This window comes from Colletes gigas, unplaced genomic scaffold, assembly GCF_013123115.1.
Source record: "Colletes gigas isolate AHSC1104 unplaced genomic scaffold, ASM1312311v1 Colletes_gigas_Sc00035, whole genome shotgun sequence".
Classification (NCBI taxonomy): Eukaryota; Metazoa; Arthropoda; class Insecta; order Hymenoptera; family Colletidae; genus Colletes; species Colletes gigas.
This window is the reverse complement of record NW_025106664.1, coordinates 340,902-364,533: the sequence shown is the minus strand read 5'-3', so window position 1 is coordinate 364,533 and position 23,632 is coordinate 340,902. Positions and strand designations below refer to the sequence as shown.

The 23,632-nt window shown below is 41.5% G+C and overlaps 1 protein-coding gene across 1 annotated transcript in view; it reads left to right on the top strand.

Moving 5' to 3' along the window:
* The window catches only part of LOC122402386 (cationic amino acid transporter 2), a 63,987-nt gene that overhangs the window by 16,718 nt on the left and 23,637 nt on the right, over nt 1–23,632 (top strand). The window contains exons 2-4 of the mRNA XM_043405119.1: nt 12,891–13,042; nt 17,801–17,954; nt 22,468–22,698. Of these exons, the coding sequence (XP_043261054.1) occupies nt 12,896–13,042; nt 17,801–17,954; nt 22,468–22,698 (532 nt within the window). The 5' untranslated portion in view covers nt 12,891–12,895. The remainder of the gene's footprint in view (nt 1–12,890; nt 13,043–17,800; nt 17,955–22,467; nt 22,699–23,632) is intronic.

The following is a 23,632-nucleotide window of genomic DNA, read 5'->3' as shown; positions in this document are numbered from 1 at the left end:
ATTAAACGCTTTTGCCGGAATGGTAATTGCGTCCGCGGAAGGGAATGTTTTTCACGCTGTCAGGGTGAAACATGATCGCGCGTGATTGCGTACCAGCGTAAATACTAAGCTGCTCCAGTTACGTTCCGTGCCCCGTGTCGCTTGCAAACTGTCTGTCTCCGAGATGTCATATCGTTGGATGCACGATGCAATCGCGCAGCGCAGCATTGCTCGGCGACTGCAATTATTCCAGTCGTATATCGTCGTTGTTGCATTCGAGCCTCGTTAGATTTTCGTTGCTCACGCTCCGTTGATTCTCGCGCGTCACCTCCTAATCGGTTTTAATCGTTCAACAGTATCTCGTTGACACTCGCGAGCAGACGTTTCGAGTGTTGACATTTTAACGTCCGTCGATAGCGCACCTGTAACGGGGTTGTTCCGGCGATTTCGTCCGTGTTACGAATATCTTTCGACGTTTCGATTTTCTTTTAGACGTCATAAAACACGGACTAACATCAAGGAAGAACGGTTTCTTCCGCGTTCGGTTTTAAAGTCACCACCCTCTATATGGAGCGGGGCGAGTGGGCGTCAAAAGATAGGGGAGTGATTCTACATGTTGTCAAGAGCAAAAAAGGAAGAATAACATTTTTTTGTACGCTGCCTCGTTTTCGAGGAAATCGACTTTGAAAATTCAAGTAGAAATATCGGTAATCGGTCGGACGCGCGCAAGTAGAAATATCGATAAAAGATCAGACCAAGAGATTTCCAAATTGAACTATCTCGAAAACGAAGCCTCGAACGAAAAAACATTATTCTTGCTTTTCGGTTTGATTTTGCATGTAGAATCTCTCTATAGGCAGTTATACCACCACAGTTGAGAAACTATTCACAGTATGTTTAATAAATCATAACTTTTGGACGCATTGAAGGATTTTAATGTTTCAAAATGCAGACAACGCGTATTTTAGTGAAGGATACGAAGAGATTCTAAGAATAATCGAAAAGTTGTTCCTTGATCCCGTAAAGTCAGAAAAACTCCATATAAATGGTCCAATATTCCAACAGCCATAACTCCTACAATAGTGAGTATATTTAAATGAAACTTTTTTCTGAAGCAGAGCTCATGGATACCTACAAAAAAAGTATTAAACAACTTTTCTGTACAGCGTCAAACAAATTTTTTAAAATTAAAAAACTAATTTTTTAGGAAAATCGACAGGTAGAGGGACCAAAAAAAAAGTTTCAAATTGTTCTGAAAAATTATTTTCATTTGCAGAGGTCAAATACAATCATTTTTGGTGAATATATATACCCCCAAAATCCTACGCATTTGCGACAATAAAATTCGAGTAGATGTAGAAATTTTCGGGCGAAATTGAAAAGTTTCAAATCATTCTGCAAAAATTATTTTCAGTTGCGGGGGTCGATTACAATCATTTTTGGTGAATACACATACTCTCGAATTCCTATGTACTTTCGAGAAAAAAATTCGAGTAGGTGCAGAAATTTTTCGACGAAATTGAAAAGTTTCAAAAACGTTCTAAAAAAATTATTTTTAATATCTGGGGTCGATTACAATCATTTTTGGTGAATACAGATACACCCGAAATCCTACGCACTTCCAAGACAAAAAAGTCTTTACCGAAAATATAATGTGTGACACGATCTAAGGTCTACTCGTATACCTCGTCTGTGGTTATAGCACTCATTTCGTCCCAGCTTGTATATCGACAAATATTAAGTTTTATTAAAGTTTCTGGTTTGTAAATTTCCTTTATAAAAATTTTGTTAGATTCGTTATATGTCCTCTAACGGTTGCTAATCATTTCAAATGACATACATTTATAGACGCCCTGTATTTCGGTATCTCAGAAGGCCAAGGCGTACGATTAAACATTTTTCACACCAAGGACCGGACGATCTAATTTTGTCGTCGGTGAGCCGGCCCTCTTTTGACCTGGTTTCGCACGGTTTCGGTGCACCTGATTCACCGAGGATATGCCCCACCTTCGAGCCTCGAGAATTCGATATACGGATCCCTTTCCGTCTCTTCACAACCGAATTCCCGGCATCAGATGTTCTCGAGATTTTTCTCTAGATTTTCCCCGCCCTGGAAATTAAAATCCAACCAGTACGCGTTCCGCCTACCGTTCGTCGCGAAAGAATTCGTGAATTTCTCGTAATCTCCGTTTCTTTCTTATTTTATCCGTTTATTAAATGGGAAAAGACCCTTTATGATCTATAGAGGGAAAAGGAAATTTACATGCTTGAAATAAGTCAGTTAAGTGGTCTTCCACATTCCCAAACGGGAACGCTTATAATCGTCGTATTCGTCACAGCGAGAACTCGAAAGGATGGACTTAGGGGCACGATCTCTAGAATCCATGGACCTTGGAAACCTCCCGTTAAACGTAAACAAAGATAAGAGAGTGTACGTGCAACTATTCATAGTACAAACACTGAATTTCTATAGTTGAAACGGGGGTCCCCACCACGGATGCGAGAAGAATGACATAAAGGATCACTTCTAGCGTTTGCAGGGACCTCGAGTTTACGCGAAAGAGTCTTTTTTGTATACTGAGCGCCTCTAAAAGGGTTTCTTTCAATCTTTGAGATGCTCTAGTCATAATAAATGGTTACTCGAGATTCGCCTTTTCTCTTCCATTCGTTTGGTAAAAATGCAACGTCCCTTACAAAAGAGGAACTGTTAACTAAAAAATGACTTCGGTTAGAATATTCTATCCAGAACAGTTTAACAGTGTATTAATAATAAGTACGTAAACGTGCCACCAATGAAAACCTTTATCTTGAATTATGGATCGAGTCGCGGACGAAGATCTCATTTAATTTATACGATTTTCTCGCGAAAACACGGTATAAATTATTGTTGATTTGATGCAGTATTGATAATTGAATTCGGTACATAATGTGTTTAATTCCGTGTACGTGAATTGAGAATGTTCCGGGTACTAATACCGGTTTTGCATTTATTGTCTCGAGCGAGTAATGTGCTGACGATAGCGGCCGGAGGAACAATTGAATACTTCGGCGCAGTATTGGCTGACCTGTATTCGATTACGATGACACGTAAAATAACTTGTTGTTATTACCTTGCTCGACAAACATAAAATTTAAATAGCGCACGCCTGGGCTCCTCGATTTGCAAGGAGGATTCGTTCCAGGTCGAGCTTTCTCTTTGTCTACAAATATTGAGAGCAAAAATATTTTCATCTTCGAGGGAATGGGGGATATCTTTTAAGTATTTCCGTAATTAGTTTTATATAAAACGTAGAATGCACGGAGTTATATTAGAAAATGATGAGTACAAACGATTTTTAGCCTCTGTTGTGTTCGTTTTATTTAACGAATTTCTTTCATGTCCTTCAGTCGGATAAAAGGCGCGCGCCGCTCACGGATCGACGGATATCCATCAAAGTCCAACGCGAAAAAGAACCCTACACGTTCCTCGTGACTTTTGACCCGGAAACTGCATTGAAACTGAATACCGTGCTTCAGGGTTGCGTCACGGAGGACTCCACTCGAGCCGAAGTCCTCGCCAGCCGATTTTACGATTCTCTGGATACCTTTGAATCGATTTCGAAATGGCCGTCAACGACAAGTATAATTGCAGATTTTGTTTGCCCAAAAATTGATGGTGGAAATTTGAGAATCGAGTTTTTCATTCTGGTAGCCATGCCCCTAAGTTCAGGTCGTTTTTCGAGCCGTGAAACGAAGGTCGATTCTAAAGGGGGCTGGCCAGGAGCCAAACGACCAGCATGCAACCCCGTCTTTGTCGGAAAATAAATTCACGGACACGTTGGTGCTTTCGATTCAGCTGTTCCCGACAAGAAGACGAACATAGGCCGGCTTCCTTTATCCGGTTTAATTGAATTCGATCGGCATCGCCCATTTTTCTTCGCCTCAACGGCAGACCTACTTTCCTAAATTGAAGCCAATGATCGACTATTGTTCTTCACGTTCCTCTATTAAGGGTTGGTGATCTTCATATTCATTTATTTATTCAAGATTTAGATTTAGACATCGCTTTGTGAAAGTTTCTCTTGTCAAACGTGGACATATTCAGGTTTTATCTATGGTCGACTATTATCCTCCATGTTCCTCAATCGAGGGTTAGTGATCTTAATATTTATTTATTTATTCAAGATTTAGATTTAGACATCGTTTTGCAAAAGTTTCTCTTGTCAAACGTGGACATATTCCTCGGATTTTGTTCGCCAGATTCTTCAACTTAGATCCTCTTTTTCGTGTCTCAAATAAATAGGTGCTTCTCAAGTCTTATCTATCCAATCCTTCAACTCAAATCCACTTTCTTTACTCAACAGTCTACCGAATCGAAACGCAGATTCTTCACTTTCAGTTCGTTGCATATTTCAACTCGGATTCCCGCGTTCCCCGATACACCATTTCTCGAAAACGGAACGCACATGTTCGCCAGTTCGTATTCTCGCATTCTTCGACTTGGATCCACACTCTTTCCTAGTAAACACTCTCGTTCGAACATCGATTCCCCCCGTTAAACTCGATTCTCCTTACAAATTGCATTCCATGCAGGATATTCCACGGAAATTGCTTGTTCGTCCAAGCGCCGCGGCGCATAGGAACGAAGCCGTAGGTCGTTGTTTATCGTCCTAAGAATTAGCTCGTAGATCACGATGCATTTTCATCGTTTCTTCCAGTGTTTGATTAACCGTGTACCGCGGCGAGAAATTGCGCTCTTCGTAATTCAGCTATTAGAAAATCGATCTTTGAGACAATCTCGTGGGTGGATCTTAAAAATGACGTCTTTAAAAGCTGCTATCAACGAACTACGTCGATAACAACTTACGGTCTTTGCATAGTAGCGGGGCACTTCTTCGCTGTAGCCACGGAAGTTCCGTACCACCGGTTTTCCCCGCTAATTAGGTATAATGTGATCAATAATCTATTCAGTTCCTCGCTTAACTACGGTTAGCTGACACCGTTACGGTTGTCTATGCATCGATGGAAATCGATGATCGTCTCTTATGAGAGCATGTGACCAATGAATCTATGTCAAGCGAAGTGTATCCAAGTGTTGCTATTCACGGCAAATCCAGCAACGATTCGATTTAAGAATCAGTAATTCGAACAAGTTATCATTCTATGGAGAGTAGAATATCGAATTGTCTAGGGAAACAGGCTGCAAAACGGTGCGTGTAACGGAAAAACGCGCGATTGTTTGGCGAGACGATCGATGAAACGATTCGACGTACCATTTTGCCCCGAGGCCGATCGATCCGGCGAAGCAAAATTGCGGGGAAAATTGCAGGTTTTTGGTCCACGTGCGCGCCACGGCTGTCCTTTAACCGTTGAAAATATTCAGGGTACGGATGGAAACGGCAAAAAAATGGGACGTTCGTGGGCACTCGGATGTGCTGTAAATAAATCCATACCGGTGCAATATCGTTTCTTGCAGCGGCGACCTCGTTAAACGTGTAATGGATAACCGATACCAGTCGCTGGATTAAAGGCATCGGGCGGCTGGAATCGAAATTGCGATCATCGATCAGCCAAACGACCTGCGACATGCGACAGATCTTCCCAGCGTTTTCCCTCTCGAAATTGGAAAACACCGGCCTGATTTTCGCATTACAAATTTTTTACCAAAGTTGGCCAACCTCGTCAGTTTGTTTTTATCCTAAATCTTTCGAAACGTTAGCTACCACGCGTGGTTCATAATACCGTATAATAATGCTGTGAGATTCGTGGTGTATAAATTATTTGGCGAACCGAATAATGCAGTGAATTTCGTAGAGCTACGGTTCGAAATTCTAGAAACCATTACCATCGATATCGCTAACGTTTAAATTGTTAATAAACGTTGAGCTGTTGTTTAAATCGTGTGCATTGTCGCGTCACGCATGGCGTTCGTTCTGTGCTCAAACTTTTGATGTATAATGCACTATCGCTATAAATAGTAAAGGTTCTCAGAGGAGCCGGAGCAGTTGGCTTGTTCTCCTAAATTCTCGATTATGGGGTTATACAGACACTCTGACGACGAGGCTTTGGGAATTTTGGCCGGTCTCGGTGTTTCTCGTTTCGTGGAAACTGCTTCGGCGCGAGAACAATAGCAAATCCCTCTAGTTTTGGCTCTTAAATGGTTGGGGAAATACGAAATTTCAGACGCGGAATTGCAGTGGCAACACCATGGCGCTGAATATCATCGAAATTGTTCGATTAATCTTCTACTCGGGTGTTTTCGATCTTCTTAAGAGGTCGCGAAACGTTTGAATTTACAAATTTTACGAGGACAATAGCGTTTCACTTTTATTAGCTGATATTTATTTGTGATGGATTAGGAGGAAAGGGATAAAAATAATATTAACACTTTGTCACGTGTACGTGATCTACTGTATCAACCATTTCATCATACGTTCAACTTATTACGTTTGTTGAGGTTACATTTATAATTCCTTATGAACAACGAACAACGGTCTTCGCGTGATACGTGCGGCCATTAAAGTATTAAGTTCTACTCATAACCACTTGACAGACGATTATAACTCGGAATTACCATGGAAGGTATGTAAACGACGCCATCTTGACTCGAGGTATATTTCCTAGTAAGAACGTTTTCTCTTGTGTGTTTCTCTTTAAATCGAGTCTATTTTTCATTAGACGACTCGTCCAGGGACGGGATCCGAGATGAAACTAACCAGAAAAAGAACCAAGGAAGAACGAGAGACTGAAAAAAGGAGGGAAACCTGCACACGAATAACATGGACGTATTTTTCTTCTTGCCTCGAGGAATGATAAACCGAATGAGATATTTTACGCAATAAATTGGAGAAAATACTTCGTTGGTGTATTACTACCCACGAGAAGAACAAAAATACGTACGATCTATGTGTAATCCACGTGTGAGTTCTCCATTTTTTCTTCCTTCGAAAGAGATATTGTATTCTTCGTTCTTATTATTGTTTCCTGTTCTTATTTCACATTTTGACGCCTCAAACCTGAATTCTCACTTTAATTTTCGTTTCAACTTGCGTTCGACGTGTCGACGACTCGATTGTTCGAACCGTGGTCACGTTTCGGGGAAAAATGTGCGAACGCGGTCGTTCCTCGAGCCACTATGCTCCTCCGTTCACGGGGACGACCGCAAGGAACGAAAGCACTCATAGTTTGAGATGCTCCGGCGCTCCGTCGACGTGAATAGGATGCTCGAGCTCGAAAGAAATGGGAAGAGGAATCCGGGGAAATAACGCGGACCGCGGAGACGAAAAATCTGCATTGTTCCCGTTTATGGGTGCCGCGGGGAAGATCAAATGCTGCCCGGGAGACGAGGAATTCTTTGTCCGGGCGTAGAAAACCGACGATCGCGGCTGCACTCGAACCAGGAGGGCTGCGATTGGCCGCCGAGCCAAGCACCTCTTCGGAAAAAATCTCCACGTCGTTCCGTGACGATCGAATCGTCCACGACCAGTTTTCCCGCGCCAGTGGGTCATTTTATAGCTCGGTTTCTCGACTTTTCGAGACCGTCTGGCATCGTCAGGCCATTTGGGTCGAGTTCCTCGTCCCTGATATTTTCTATTTTTGCTCCAAGAGACAGCGCGCGCGCGCGGAGCAATTTCCTTCATTTTTTTCCAAACGTAGTTAACTAGAGCTACTGCCCCGTCGAACGTAAAAAATTGATGTCGTTGTTGCCCTTACGGCCGACAAACACGTCGACCTTACGGCGAAACGTCTGATAACTCGCCGGTGCAAGGGAAGAAAAATGTTTTCAAGTGTCTCGTTAAAACTGCAATTTTATTCCAAAACATAAACTGCACGCTATAAATTCCAGCTACAACAAGCAGCAGTTTCCTCGAGCTTCGTTCAGCTACTTTCGTCGCCATTTTCGGGGAAAAATTGGTTATACGAAACACGACCCTCTAAGCAACCCTTTGTAAGAAAGTTTTGTGAAACTGCTCTCCTCTAGTTTTCTCCTCTTGACAAATTTGTTGTTCCATTCGCGAGCGCGAAACAGAGGCTAATAAAAATGGGGGGGGGGGGGCGAGGCGGGGGAAGAGACGGAAGGCAAAACGCGAGCGCAGAGTTCGTTTGCCGAGGGCATTATGCGTTCTAATTCTCGATTAATTATAGCATCGTTTCTACGGACGGTCGCGTTTCCGCGGAAGCGAAATTATCGCGAGCGAAGGGCGAGGCGTGTTAACGCGCGATAATTTGCGGCGTCGAGTTACTCGAAATGCTCGTTAGCCGTGGAACTGCTCGGCAGCGTGGGCTATATGTGACGGGCTTTGTCATCGACATTGCCGCCGATAAATCACGTCGCCGCCCCTTTACGTGAACGCACACGCGATAGAAAATCGCCTAGATTCTCGAGCGAGACTGTTCTCCCTCGACGGTACGCGAAATCTCCACGCGGCCATCTTGGAAACGTTTCGCGACCGATCCGGACGTCCCCCAAAAAAACGAGCAAAGTAAAAATTCTCGCGTCGAGAGAAATTTTACTCGCAGATTCCTATCTCCATAAACCACGGCGGCTATAAGATACCTTGAATTTTTCTGGGAAACTTTGAAGATAATATTCTTTAAAAACACGTTCAACGTTATCGTAATATACCCATTTCTCGTAACACGCTAAAAAATACCGCGAAACACATGTTAACACTCTGCAAGCGTTATTAACACTCTACATACACGAACGTGCACTTTATCGACCGGCTTTTCCATTTCATTTTTTAAGCGTGCAATTACTTTAAAATAGATAAACATCCACTGTCGACGACGGAGCGAAACGCCAGTTTATTAATAAATATGACTAACGTATCCTTTCGATTTATCTAGAAATATTTCCAGTAAAATGAAACCAGTGGTCGGACGGACAAAAACTTGCTTTTTCCAGGCAGGAAATATTATATTAATATTACGGAGAAATTTGACGGGCAGCTGATCGCAATATTGGAACGTACGTGAGAAACGGAGAGTGTTAAAATAAAACGAAGCTGTCTGTAGCCGATAATTTCGTGGTTCTCGACTTTCGAAAGGTTCTGGCTCATTCGGTGAATGAGCCTGTTAGTGTCACGCTCGTTTTACCTCGCTTCGTGTCGGCGATCGAGCACAGTAATAAGCGCGATTCAACGCTGTTCGAGACTATCGATCTCTCAGAAATCTACGCGACCGTACGGCCTCGGGTTTGCGTATTTTTAGCATCTGAATGACTACCTGAACGTCCCGAAACAGCTTTTCCTGGAGTCTGACATTTCAGAGGCTCTCGTCGAGTGCGCTCGACGATACTTGGGCGACTAGCGATGGATTGAAACGAACCGCAAACGATACACTGATTCCTGAAAAACATTCTTGGAAAATAATATTTTCCCAACGTTTCGCCTCGTCGTCGTCGGCTTGTGGATTTTCATTAAACTCGAGTCCCGTGCAGAAAATGTCGAGACCACCGCGTGTCGCGTCATCCCGTTTATTTGAATTTTCACCGTGATGCGCGTAATTTATCCTTCACAGTTCATCCCTCGACGTGGGAGGGACGAATGCAAGGGGTTGGGGGCTCGGAATCTCCACGGAGGATCGAGTCGATCCCTGGCGCCGTCGGAACTTCCACGAGTCTGGTTGCGCGTTTAAACAGGGGAGAAATACTCGACGGCGCGTCCAGGGACGAAGAAAAGAAAGAATTCCTCGGCGACGACGCCACGTGGAATAAAATTTGCGTACCATTAAGCACAAGTATTTTTCCGTGGGGCTATTTAAAACTGCCATCGATGAACCCTCGACCCTCCCTCGAACGCATTTTAAATTTCTCGTCGTCGATAGACGATTCCAACCCTTTCTTTTCCCTCGTACATACGTTCCATTCGTTCTCCATCGTTGCTCGAGAAGTCCAACCTGCTTTCTCGTAGAATTCTACTGAAATTTGCATTAGAGTTTGAAACATTTCTTCGATAGCTAGAAGAAAATCTAACGATCATAAATAACTGACACGGTTGAAAATAAAAGAGAATGGGGAAAATTTAAATGGAAGCTTTTCTTAGTTTCTTTTAATATTCTGCGCCCTGTTCGGTTCTGGTCGGAATTTCCACGGGGCAGATAAGGACGCGGAGCGAAACGCAATCAAAATTAAAATTATAATTAAACACAACCGGGGAATATTCAAGGGGTGCGAGAACGTTTCGTAAATTTACAGCTCATGGGACGCCGGCGGACTTTATGCATGCATACGACCGCGCGGGAAATAATCGCGTTAGTCGAGTTTTCACCCGTAGTGTATGGGGGTTGGACGTGATTTTCTAGTTATGCTGTAACGAGCCACAAAAATGGCTCGTCAGTATGCGACGGCGCGTTTTCCCGCGGTCTCCCGACTTTTCTCGATAACAGGCACGTACGTGGATCCGCTCGAGTATACTTGGAGAAATTTTTGAAACGTAAAATACCCCGACCGGCGCCTCTCGTGTTCCACTGCCTCTCAAATTTCGCGTACGTTGTAAATTTGTAATTCAAATTAGCTCGGTTAAGAGTTGGGTCGCAAAACAGCTGCACGCTGAACGTCGTCCATTCATCTTGCTTTTTCCACCGGTACGTGCCGTGCTTTCTCGTGTGTACTTCGATTTCCATACTTTTTCTCCTCGTTTGGCGCAAATAAACGCGTTAAACGGAAACGAAACAAACAATAATTAATCGTTGTCACTCGTTATTCGGTATAATCGCAATGCCCTTTATCTACGATTAGATTTTTCGAATAGAAATAATATTTTGGATCTGGAAAAATTAGATCGAGCGTCAAATCGTTCGCGAACGCCGATTATCCAAATTCCTTTGCGAAGTGGTGCGCCGTGAATTTCGCACCAGGAAACGTTTGGGGATGATAACCAGAGGCGTCTGCCGCGGCTGTTTCAGAATGCAATCCGAGCAACGACGCACAGAAACCGAGCTTTCGTCCGGGATCAGCTTTTGAGCCTCGCGATTGTTCACCGTCTCATCCCTCCTCCCGGTTGCCTTGCCCCTTTGAACCTAAAATTCTGAAGCCAGTCGGGGCTTTAGTCGGCCAACACCCGTCCCTTAATTACCTTACCCTCACCCCAGCCAGGGAAGTAATTACGTGATTACAAGGGAAATATTTTCTCCGTGCTGTTCAGCGCACGCGGCGGGCTTTCATTGTTGTCACGTCGCCGACGATGCTGGAAATTTTGGTTTCCGCCCTGCGCGTTCCATTCTTTTCTGCGCGGACGAAATTTGTTTAGAGGCTACTTTTAATTTAAAAAAAGGACGATAAAAGAGCTGGCTCGTTCGAATAAAAATTCAATTACGGCGTGTCTCCATGGAAATTTCGTTTCTATACGCTTTTAGAATCAACCTCCCTTCTCGCATACGTTTCAAAGTTTCGATGGCATTTATTTATATTTACTCGCGGCAAACGAATCGATCTAAAATATTTGAACAATTCCAAGAAGACGGTGAACGATAAGGGCGCGTTGCAGCGAAGTGCAATTAGTTTAAAAGCGTACACACTCCGTCGAGTCGTTGTCTTGCGATTCTGTTCTGTTCGTTTCAACAGTTCGTTCCCCAGAAAAAGCGGGCACTTCGTAACTGCTAGTAGAGCGACCCTATAAGCGATCAGACAATATTAAGGTATTCCATTAGCGAGCTGGTAAGCATCATTTTCATACAAGCTAGAGCTACTTTTCCCAGCTGAGTGTGCGTTGAATAATTTATCGGTGTAAAGCTACGGGCGCTTTCCAGGACAGAATTTTTGTTGCGAACGATTATCCCTCGTATTTAGATCTGCATAATCCCTTCTACTTATGGACCACTCTTTCCGCCATTTTCTCCAATCTCATCGATGTCTCTCTTCTTTCCAATCAAACTATTTCCCTTCTCGGTGAAAATAATCATGTTATTCATTTCATGACTGTAATTGGTATTTTTTTTCAAGAATTAAAATTGATATGAATAGAAACACAAGCATTATAGTTAGATGAAATGGGAGCTTTGTAAGAGGTCTCAACTTTTAAATATAATAATTCGTATCTTACTTTAAATATTTTTTTTATATTCTTACATGTTACGTGCATCTTGTAATATTTAAAAAATTAAAATTTCCCACAAAATGCATAAACATCCACAAGTAAAATTATAATATACCATACTATAATGCACTTTATACTATTAAAATTGTTCTTTCTTCCGGAAGGAAACCTCGTACGAAAACATATTATATACATATTTATATTTGCTTTCATACTGAGTGTTATATTTTTTTTTAAGTGGAATATTAACTGGGGGTTGACAAGACTGCAGTAATGTTCAGCTACTTCCTGTATTGTTCCGATTGCGTATATCTTCGTCACATTGATTAACGTTTGGCCATATACGGTCTTACACTACTTATAAATATCTGACCACGTGCGGTAGTATTATCCTTGCTAACTATGATCACGCGAGGTCTTTTACGTAAGAACGTTCGACCATGAATACATTTACTGTCGTCATTAACGGCAGATCACACTGGATTTTATCGTGCTTACTGCAAACTGTATTGAAAATGTCCACGAGCGACGCGATGGAAATCGCTATTTTATTAATTGGATTTTTAAAATAGTAACGATGCCGCTCGTTAGTTTAAACGATATCAAATCACTGGCCAAACAACAAAGGTTTTGTTAAAAACAAATTCCATTTAGGTGTGCTCTCTCTAATAACTGTCTGACTAGACATCCTCCTATTCTACTTGCCTAGACTAAATTCTATACGTTCATTTACAAAAAATCAAATAGAAATTGTTTAAATTGCCCAGTCTGGAGTCTTCTTTTTCTACGGGAAGGAATTACAGAAATTAGATGAACAGAGGTGGAAGAACCGGAAGTAAAGCAGAAGGACGCGTTTGGTTGCCAGCGATAACGTTGTGTATTTTTCGTTTTCAGGAAAAATGAAGCTGGAACTCATGGATCGGGAGAAGGGCCTGGAGCTCTTCGGGAAGTTTATACGAACGAAGAACGTGGACAGTCTTCAGGGTGACCAGGCGAAGAGTGGACCAGAGCCACTGCACCCTACCGACTCCAAGCAGAAATTACAGGCAAGCAATTTCCAACAAACGAGTCTCTAATTTCCTTCGATCCCCTCAGAGGGGCCTCGTTTGTTCGAAATCAGTCATTTTGCAACCAAGGCGACGCTGAAGTTACAGGAATTTCAAATTAAATCCTATTCTTCGATACTGCTTGTAAAATTTTCTAACCGTTTTTTCTTTCGAAATAACATTTTTCGAACTCGTTGACGCGATATCTCGGAAACGAACGTATCGATCGAGTCGAGACTTGACACGGATGTCAAGCAGATATTGCATTGTTGTCAGGGCAAAAATCAACTCGATATCCGTGCAGCTTTTTCTCACAAAAAGTGTCCCGAAAATTGACGAAAACTCGATTCCCTTTCTCGCGACGCGGCCATTTGTTTTCGCATACGAAATTATTTACTGGAGAAATATTCTGTACGAGCACGTGCTATTTCGTTGTCCAATAGTATTTGAATAAATCATCGCTGTTTACTACTGGGACACCTGGACGTACCCGGTTCTCTTTTTCCCGACGCCCGACATTAAGGCCTCCCAGTTTTCGCCCGGCGTCTGAATCTTCGAGGAAGGAAGGCTCCCGTGTGTGCGTGGAATCCACCTCCGCGTATCGATCCCGGCTATTTTTAACGGGATTTTTCAACCCCTTGCGTTAGAGTCGCACGGGCCGTTCATGAAGGCTGGCTCCTTCAGTCCACGTGATTAATCTTCGCGTCAACAGTAATGGGAAATTAATTTCCCCGAGGTTTCCTCCGTGGTCCGGCGGTCCAACTACCACGACAAAAGCTCGAGGAAGTGTTTCGAGCTTTTTCTGACGTTCCCATTCGGCCAGTCACGGTTGGAACCATTTATGGACTATATTTTACGACTGTTGACCGACGAAAGATCCAACGTCCGCGCTTTATCTGGAGAACAAGCAGTAATACGTCTTCGTAAATTGCCCTCCGACCGCACAGTGTTTCGAATCGGGTCAATCTGCTTGAACGATACTCGTATTTTCATTTCGAGATATAAAATTATTCAATTTCAATTTAATTCTTGTTCTACCACCACAGTTAGCAAAAGATATTATTATTATTATTATTCATTTATTAACGGGATTAAACCCTTTAGTAAAAAAATGTAATGTGTAAGGAACTACAGATGTGGATTTTACATAGTCAAACATTATTGCTTAGTGAATTTAACAAAAATAAATTAATTTACAATATGTTGCAAGGATAATTTTAGACTTTCTAATGATTATTCGATTAAATCTGTTTTGGAATGTACAAAATTTGCATTACTAATCATTTTATTTACACAATTCTGAGGTCCAAAATGAGGTGAAATAGAAAGTGATTTCTTAAATATTTAAATGGTACGTACAAAGGAAACAATTGAGTAAACGTTGAACACGAAATATGACCTTTGATTAGCTTAATTACAAACATAATATCTGCAATTCTTCTTCTACTATGCAGTGTTTGAAGATTAGTATTATGTAAGTCATTATAATTATGTGATTCAAGAGGCATGGGACTCCGACTATGCTTAGCAACAAGACGAAGAAAGTGTTGAATTCTCTCAATGTTGTCGATGTATGTTTCGTAATAAGGAGACCAAATTATGCTGCCATATTCTAAAATAGGTCTTGTCAAAGCACAATATAAAGTTTTAAGTGTTTTGGTTTTACTAAAGTATCTGGAAACCCTATGAATAAGTCCCAGAGAGCAGAGACTTTTCGAAATAATTTTTTCATAATGAACTTTGAAAGATGAGTTAGAAGAGAAAGTTATAACAAGATTTTTAACATAATTAACCCCTTGCCTTACGATTCAATTTCCAACTGTGCGTGCCAAAAGCGACAACAAGGTTTGGCTCGGTAAACTTATCACGTTTCTGAGACGTCATTGTAAGCTAAGGGGTTAAGCGAGGCTAGTTCGATGCCATTTAGAGTATAATTATAAACTATATTATTTTTCTTACTACTTAACTTAACAATATGGCACTTATCTAAATTGAGGGACAATTTATTTAATGAGCACCAATTCTGAAGCCTGTAAAGGTCATCTTGAATTGATTGAGCACTTTGCTGACTATAAACACATTTATACTTAAGATCATCGATATGTAATAAAAATTTAGAGTATTGGAATACCTTAGAAATGTCATTTATATATTATTGGATAAAGTTGGATAAAGTATCGTATCAAACACAAGACGAATAGACAGGGGACAGGTAGCAGAAGTACCTGTGGGTTTGCACTCAGAATTTGTGGAGTAGCAAAGGGATCAAAGATCATCGGCATATAATAAAAATTTAGTGTTGGAATACCTTAGAAATGTCATTAATATATATTATAAATAGAAGAGGTCCCAAATGTAAACCTTGTGGAACATTAATTTCTCTTGAGTAATTATTATTGAATTTACCTATTTGAACTCTAAAAAGCTGGATAGCTAGAAAAGCATACAGCTGTTTATTCCTAATGCCTTTAATTTGAACGTTAAGATTGAATGATTAATAGAATCAAAGGCTTTAGAAAAGTCAGTGCAAATAGTATCAACCTGCATGCCTTTATCCATACAGTTGGTCAAATAATAATGTTACTTCACAAGGTTAGTCACAGTCGATCTACCGATAACGAATCCATGCTGTTCATCAATGATGATGCCTTTGCAAGGAAATGGTAGTTTACGACTAATTAAGTTTTCCATAATCTTAGACATGACATTTTGAGTACTAGAAGGTCTAAAGTTTGAAATTGACGTTGAGTTGGTAGATTTAGGAATCGGTTTAATTAAGCATAACTTCCATAATTTAGGAAAATGCCGGCAGATGAAGATTTATTAAATATTAACCATAAGACTCTGGACATAATAAAATCACATGATTTAAAAAATATGGGAGGAATATTTTCGAGTTCGTTAATACATGTAAGTATTTCACCAATACCAAGAGAAAGGTTAGAAATATTTATATTGGAGGGGTATTCTAAATCAGTAGAATTACTATGAACAGTATCCTCCGTGTTATACTGATTCAAAAAATTCAGGAAAGGCATTCGTTACCGATAAATTGTTCTTCAATATATTATCCTTACAAGTATAACAAGAGGCAGGTGACTTAGATTTCTTCAACGAATTGATAAAATTCCAAATTAGGGGAATACATGATTCAGAAGGAGGAATGATATAAAGAAGTTTGGTATGTGGTAGATGGAATATAATTATCAATCACCAATTTGAGCTGTTGATATAAAAAATCTACAGATTCGTCTACGGATAGTTCACGAAGGATACCATCCCAGTCTATTGTGGAGAGATAATTATTTATTTCCTGGTAATTGGCTTTATGAAAAAATTTTCTGCCATTGAAAGAAGAAATGGATTGAAAAGAATGATGTAAAGGAAGAGCAATATCCAAAGGAGGATGATACGAGTCAGGAGATACGAAAGGTTCAGGTTGAACATTTGACGGACTGGAAGTCTGTTGAATATATGCTAATGAGGAATTTATAAAAAGTTGTACGGTTCTTCTGTAAAAAAATTCTCAAAAATTCTCAAAAATTCTCAAAAATTCTCCTTAAATATGGTTATTAATAAAAATCGTACTGGCAGCTTGTGCTCCCTTATTTCCTGTTCGACGAAACGCTCGGTCACCGGGCGCCGTAACTCGCGCGAACTTCCGGCTCGATCGGCGCCGTTTTTCGTCCAACTTTCTCGATGGAGCATGTTCGCGAAGTTCGGTCGGACCTTTCAGAAACAGTCGTCGCGCATCGAACCGCGTTTCAACCGCGATTTCCGCGAACCCGGGGCTTCGTTTATTGGGAAAGTTCGCGGTTGTTTAGGCGACGCTGGGTGTGCCAGCTCTCGCGAAACGTTCCCCCAGGCGGACTGCTATTGTTTCTTCGACGGATGGAAGTTTGTTGGGAATTCCTAGGAAGTATCGGTTTACCATCGACGCCTACATAACGTCTTGGTCCTTCGGATTGAAACTGGAAATCCGGATCTTAGCGTCGATCGGAACTGGGTCCCCGTACTGGGTCAACCGGTTCATATTTACGCCCTGTTTTCGCTCCCAAACTTCGCGATTAAGCCTCCTTCCTATCTACTAATACACATACTGGAAGAGGAATTGAACTCTCGTTTGAAAAAATACAAGTCACGCAATGGCTTAAAGTATGTTAACCCTTCGATGTACAATTTAATTACAATTAATTTTATATTTTGTTTAAATTTAAATACAATGTTCATAGAAAAGAACAGACTTGTTTTAAAAATATGTTGCGAATGTAATAATGTAGCCTGTTGTGAAACTTGTCATAAAGAACTAATAACGAGTTAGACTCGTCAAGAAGACACATTTTCATTTTCAATTCGTTGCGTGGAAATATTTGAATACATGTTTGCCATTGACTAGTGTTATTGAACAAAATTAACTACTAAGTTAATACTAGTTATATTGAACAAATTTACCCATTGGACGATCTAATATTATCGTAAATAAACGGCCATTAAATGAAGCTCGAAACGCTGCCTGAACGAGTAAAGATCGAGAAAGAATTAGGTCCGAAGGGTCGAAGGTGTCTCAAGTTTCGATAATGAAAAATCGCTGACGAAGCCGCTAAATTTCATAACGGCGAGCATGAGCTCGCAGAATCGATGGCTTGCAACGTGGAGCAATTTCGGAGAGAGCATTTTGACGGTGCATTATGCAGAGATATCGGGGTTTCGTCGATCGGGACCGAAAGCTTTGACATAGTTCTATTTTCTGATCCACAGAAGTGCCTGACAACTCTGGACCTGACGTCTTTGGGAGTTGGCTCCTGCGTCGGGACAGGGATGTACCTAGTTGCGGGAATGGTGGCTCGCAGTGTCGCCGGCCCGGGTGTCGTCATCTCGTTCATTATTGCGGCCATTGCTTCCATTCTTTCCGGTGAGTCTCTACCGTGACGCTTATTCGACCGTGCTTCGTATGGTACCCTTCTTGGGTTTGAATCGACCCACTCTATACGTTTATTCGAGAGGTTAAAAATTGCGAAGCGTTCTCGAGGACAGCTTGCAGTCGGAACGAAGAAAAAGCCGCGGCTTCGACGGCGTTTCAGACAATATTTTTCCCCGCGTTTGCGTTCGCGGTGGAAATTTTCCACGGAGTTTATTAGGGTGTGGGTAGCAGCGTCGGATTAGATTTACGGGTGTTTGTACGGTCGGAGCCTCGGGTCGGGCTGTCAGGAACGGTTTCAAGCCGGGGTAACGTCGGCAAATCGAATTCTTTTTCTACTTACTGAAATTTAAAGTACGCGCGTCGGTGCCGGATGCGCTTTATACGCGAGCCGCGAAACACGACGTCGGCAACGGACGGTAGATTGGATTGCGTGGATCAATTATTGAAAATGAAAACGCCGAGTAGCGCACGGCAATGCGGTATTCAATTTCGGATTACAATAAAAGCGAATATAATAACGTGGAATAATGAACCGTGGAAAGACCGGTTTCAGAGATATACCGTAATAAATGCAGTTTATTAAAAGTAAATAAATGAAATTCTACTAAATAGAACGCCGATAAAGCTGTAAAACAACGAACGAATGCAATTCCGGGTCGTCTCTTTGGTTGGTTCCTCGATTTTATTAGCTATCTAGAATTTTACGCGCGTCGTACGAAACTTTACGGAGAAACGTACTAGGGAATAAACAGGATTACAACTAACTTCAACAATATGACCTTTGATTTTAATACTGTCGAGATGCCGTTTTCAGTCACGCGCCAAATCCGAGCTGTTTCAAGATTAATGAGATTACGCGTTATCGAGTTGCAAGATATATTTATTATTCAGCTGCATTAATGCACATTAATTATTAATTTATAAAACACATCGAATGTCAATACTGAAATATTCAAAGCTTGCAATAATTTAAGCTTGGTGTAGGATTGGGATTAAATAACATGGAGTAATAAATTATTAGTGGCAAGAATTTGTCCTGAGAAGTACTCAAACTCGCGTTCAACGTGGATGTACAATTCTTGGCGCTTTTTATTTTGTAGTCTCTAATTATTCGCTACTTCGCATATTTTGGCGTTGTGGAAATATTGTTACGAACAACTGCTTTCGCAGCTTCCCACAGACAAAAGTCCGGCACCATAAGACCAGACGAACGAGTAGGTCATCGAGAATTTGCAACACGTCTGATCCAACGTCGAGGAAACTTTTGATTAAAGCCTGCGCGAGCTGCAACTGCATTGTGAGTTGGACAGTCGTCATGCTGAAACCACATTCGATTTCTCGCAGGAAAAGGAATTTCACGTAACAGTCCTGGTAACTCGGTGGCAAAAGAATTAGCATATTTTTGCTCGTCCAAGATCGATAAAAGATGAATTCGGATATAAAAAAGACATTTTTCTTGTAATTGCTATCATTAAGTTTGCATAATGTTTACTCTATATACTAATTGCATATTGTCGTATTTTATGTAGCATTTTTACGTAATTTTAAGGGGGTATTCTAGTGTGAAATGTGTGTTTTTTTCTTAACTTTCTTGAGGAATTTTTTTCTACTAAACTATACCACCTTTTGCAGTCAAATTTATAAGGTTTATTTATATATGTGTTAGTGACAGTTTTAAATTTTTTAGACGAAAGAAAGTTAAAGCTAGTAACACTGCATACGTTCAAACATAGTTGTTTTTAAGAAAGGTCGTCCCACGGTGTCCATGATTCCGGCCATTCTGTTTGTTTGAAATGGAACAACTTGAATGATTCTTAATTAGTATAAGTTTGGTTATAACTGGTACTAGAACAAAAGAAAAAAGTCGATAATTACAAAAATGGTAACACTTTGAAGTTCGATTATCAATTTTTTCGTTTGTTTTTAAATTTTGGGGGTCTGAAGAAAAACAAAGTTAAAATTTTGGGTTGATTCTTATACGAGCTACGTGCACTGAATGTGTATTTAAAATTTTAAGTCGATTGATCGAGTAGATTTTAAGATATCATGAATGTCGTTCTGATAAACATAGTTTCGAGAAAAACGCTTTTAAGTTTTACATTGACCATCATATCTTTAAATAACCATAACTAAAGTTTTGCAGATATATTTTGCAAATTATATTCTTCAAGAAAATGCAAAAAAAAAAGAAATCGATTTTGTCAAAGGTTCACACTAGAATCCCCCTTAGATAGACGGTCTAAAAAATATTGAAAAATGTTTGTTACGATAAATCGATGGATTCGAGTCTTGAGAATGACAAATAACTGCATCTAAACGGATAATATTCCTCCTTGGTCCTAAGCGTGCACCGCAAGTAATTAACGCGCTGATAGGCAAATGCGGCAAATGAGCATTTTATTCAGTGGGGCAAAAACCATTGAAATCGCCGCATAGACTGGTGCTTGCATTTTTAATGAAGGCTCCAGCCGTCTGCCACGAATTACGAACGTGATAGGTATAATTATTGGTCCCAATGCAGCCAGGATTACTCGAGATGCCGACGAGGCATGTATTTCCATCGTGGAAGCTCGAGCGGAAAGTGCTACAAAAGGAACAACCAAAAGAAAGAACAAGAGACTCCGGGGTCGAATCTCTAAATTTTTTTTTTGGCCAGTTTCGCGACTATTTTATATAATATTTATATAATACCTTGCTCAAAATTCAATTATGGTTCGTGGTAGGCGCGAATCTATATTCCATCAGCCTATTCCATTCGCGGTCGTTCAGCCGCAGGCGGATTCAGTATTAATGTTGCACTTAGAGATCTTTGATCGCCTAGAGTTTAATTATACGCGTTCTAGCTTGACTATAAACGATACTGCTCCACTTACAGATAACATAACACGTTCATTGCCAAGTACGAATATAATGGCCCCGGTGTAACACGAGTCGAGGATTTCGAAAAAGCGACAAACATTTATTTGCATGAACAACACGTATATCCACGTCTCGTTAAAAACTTCCGGTACTTTTGAACGGAAAAATCTCCCTCTGACGCCGGAGCGGAAGTAGGTGCAGCGAGTGGCTGGCGTTCGTGACAAAGGAAGTGTCGAAGACTCTTGACAATTAGCGGCGAAATATAAACATTTATTTATTTACACAGACAACGTGCATTCGCGTCTCGTTAACAATTCCTGGTACTTTTGAACAAAAAAATCTCTCTCTGACGCCGCAGCGGAAGTACAGTAAGGAGCATACCTGAACTAATAATCACAAGCATTGTATAGATCATTATTTACTGCTAAGAATATAGGAGAATATTAAAAAAAACAAACATTATAAAAATGTAATTTTCATGCATGATAGAGACCCTAAGCACACTGCTAAAGGTGTGAAAAATTGTTTCAATGCTAACAAATTTTCTGTTTTGTATTGGTCTGTACAGAGAGAACAGTGGGGACAAATATCTCCGGATTATTGCAGAAAATTAATAAAAGGTATCTTGACACGAATTAGTGTAGTTTTGCAAGCAAAAGGGTTGTGGACAAAATATTAAAAATAAACGACATATTAAATACTGGCAAGTATTGGACATGGTGCAAAACCGACTCAATATATTCTTTTTTTCGCCGCCAAATGAGAAGACATTACTACTAAAAAAATTTCTTATGTTACTTCTAACTGCGATGAAAATAACTATAACGTTTCTTTTATAATATTCTCTTACGTTATCAGTAATAAATAATGATTTGCATAAAAAACTTGTGGTTGAGGTTCAGTTATGCGCCTCGCTGTAGGTGCAGGGAGTGGCTGGGGTTCGTGACGAAGGAAGTTTCAAAGACTCTTTTCGCCGTGAGGGCTTTATTGTTTCTTCCGCGTCTCGGGAGCCGTCGACGGAGGGGTTGGTCATGCGCGAGGAAGCATGATTACCGGCCTCGCGGTACACGTCGGCCCGTACGTCTTCCCTTCCCGACACGCTCACGAAAGGATGCGTCGGTGAGGCGGCGTTCCTCGACGCCCGAGTGGAAAATAAAGTCGGATTAGATTTACGGACGGGTCGTGCGCGAAGGGCGGCCAGACACGTAGCCAGGCAATGGTTCCTGGACGTCTTGCGAGAGACACGCGAGCCCCGACCGGACAGGTATATTGCTGGGGGTCCTGGCCGCTCGCTACAAAAGCGGATGGAAAGCGGAGCGTGTTGTAATCTCGCTGCTATCGGATTTCCTCGCGTCGGTCCCTTTGTTGGCCGCGATTCCCTCGATCCACGCCGCGCGGCCAGGTAAATAATGGAGCGCAGGAATGCGGCCGAATCGACGTTGCACGAGGGCCGGGAGGGGGCGGAGGGGGTGGGTGGGAATGCTCGCGGGACAATGAAAATTGTTGGTCGTTGCTCGGTTTCCTCTTTCCGCTGCCGTTCGTGTCACGTTCAGCGACGATGAATTCGTCTTGACGCGACGAGAGAACTTCGACAACGATACCGTACGTCGATCTGTATCAGCTTGATAATTTTGTGTGTTCGCAGGAGCATGTTACGCCGAGTTCGGGGTACGAGTGCCTCACACGACGGGCAGCGCTTACATGTACAGTTACGTGACAGTAGGCGAGTTAATAGCATTCATTATTGGATGGAACATGGTACTGGAGTACCTTATAGGTACGAGCGCGTGTGCCTGCGCCCTTAGCGCCTGTCTCGACGCCCTTTCCGACGGCGCCGTCTCCAACGCGATATCCAGCAGCGTTGGAACCATTTTCGGTGAGACCTTCTCCATAGATACAACTCTTTTTTACTTATAAATGAACCAAACAAATTGAGTTTGACCTACCCAAATGAATTCCCAGAAATGTGGATTAAGCTCGATGTCGCTTTATCGAGACTTGCACATGACAGAGTTTATTTTACTAATATCAACTCGAATTCAATGCTCGATACTTCGATGCCAGTACTCTTCTTTCCCCTTCTTCCATAGCTAGAAATAATTTTTAACGACAAATACAAATTGAGTTTAATCTACACAAATAAATTCCCAGAAAATGTATAAAATAGTAGACTGAGTCTTACGTTGCTTTATCGAGGCTTGAACGTCTAATTTATTTTATTGATACCAACGACGCTCGAATTGACTGTTCGATACTCCAATTACAGTACTTGGGAATTGTTATATTAATGAGTGCGTGGTTGGATAATCGTCGATAACCAGCGCGCGTCGTTAGCGGATGAAAAAAAAAAATAGAAAACGGATGATCGCGAGCGAGATGCGAGGCAAGGAAATTTGCATCCCTGGGGTCGAGGGTATCAAAGGGAGATCGTTCCGAAGTTTATTTCTGCCTCTGTTGCCCGCCATGGTCGTTAGACGCACGAGGAGAACATTAAGGCGGGTTTTCGCGCGCGTCAGACAAATGGAAGAACTGGTTTTGCGCGTCTAACAGCCCGATGATGTATGGCTTTATTTTCCCCTGTCAGATACCGCCAACATATTGAACTTCTCCCGCTATGATGGCTGACAACCCGAGGGATTATTCTACCGCGTCAGCTGTACCAGGGAACAGTCGGCCTATATAGGGTCCTCCAAACACAGTCTAGACGTAAGATTTATCGCTTTCGGGCGACTGACTAAACGCAACGACGGTATTCTAATTTCGTAGCCCTGTCCACTCTATTCAGCTGTCCATACGTGTCGAAGATCATT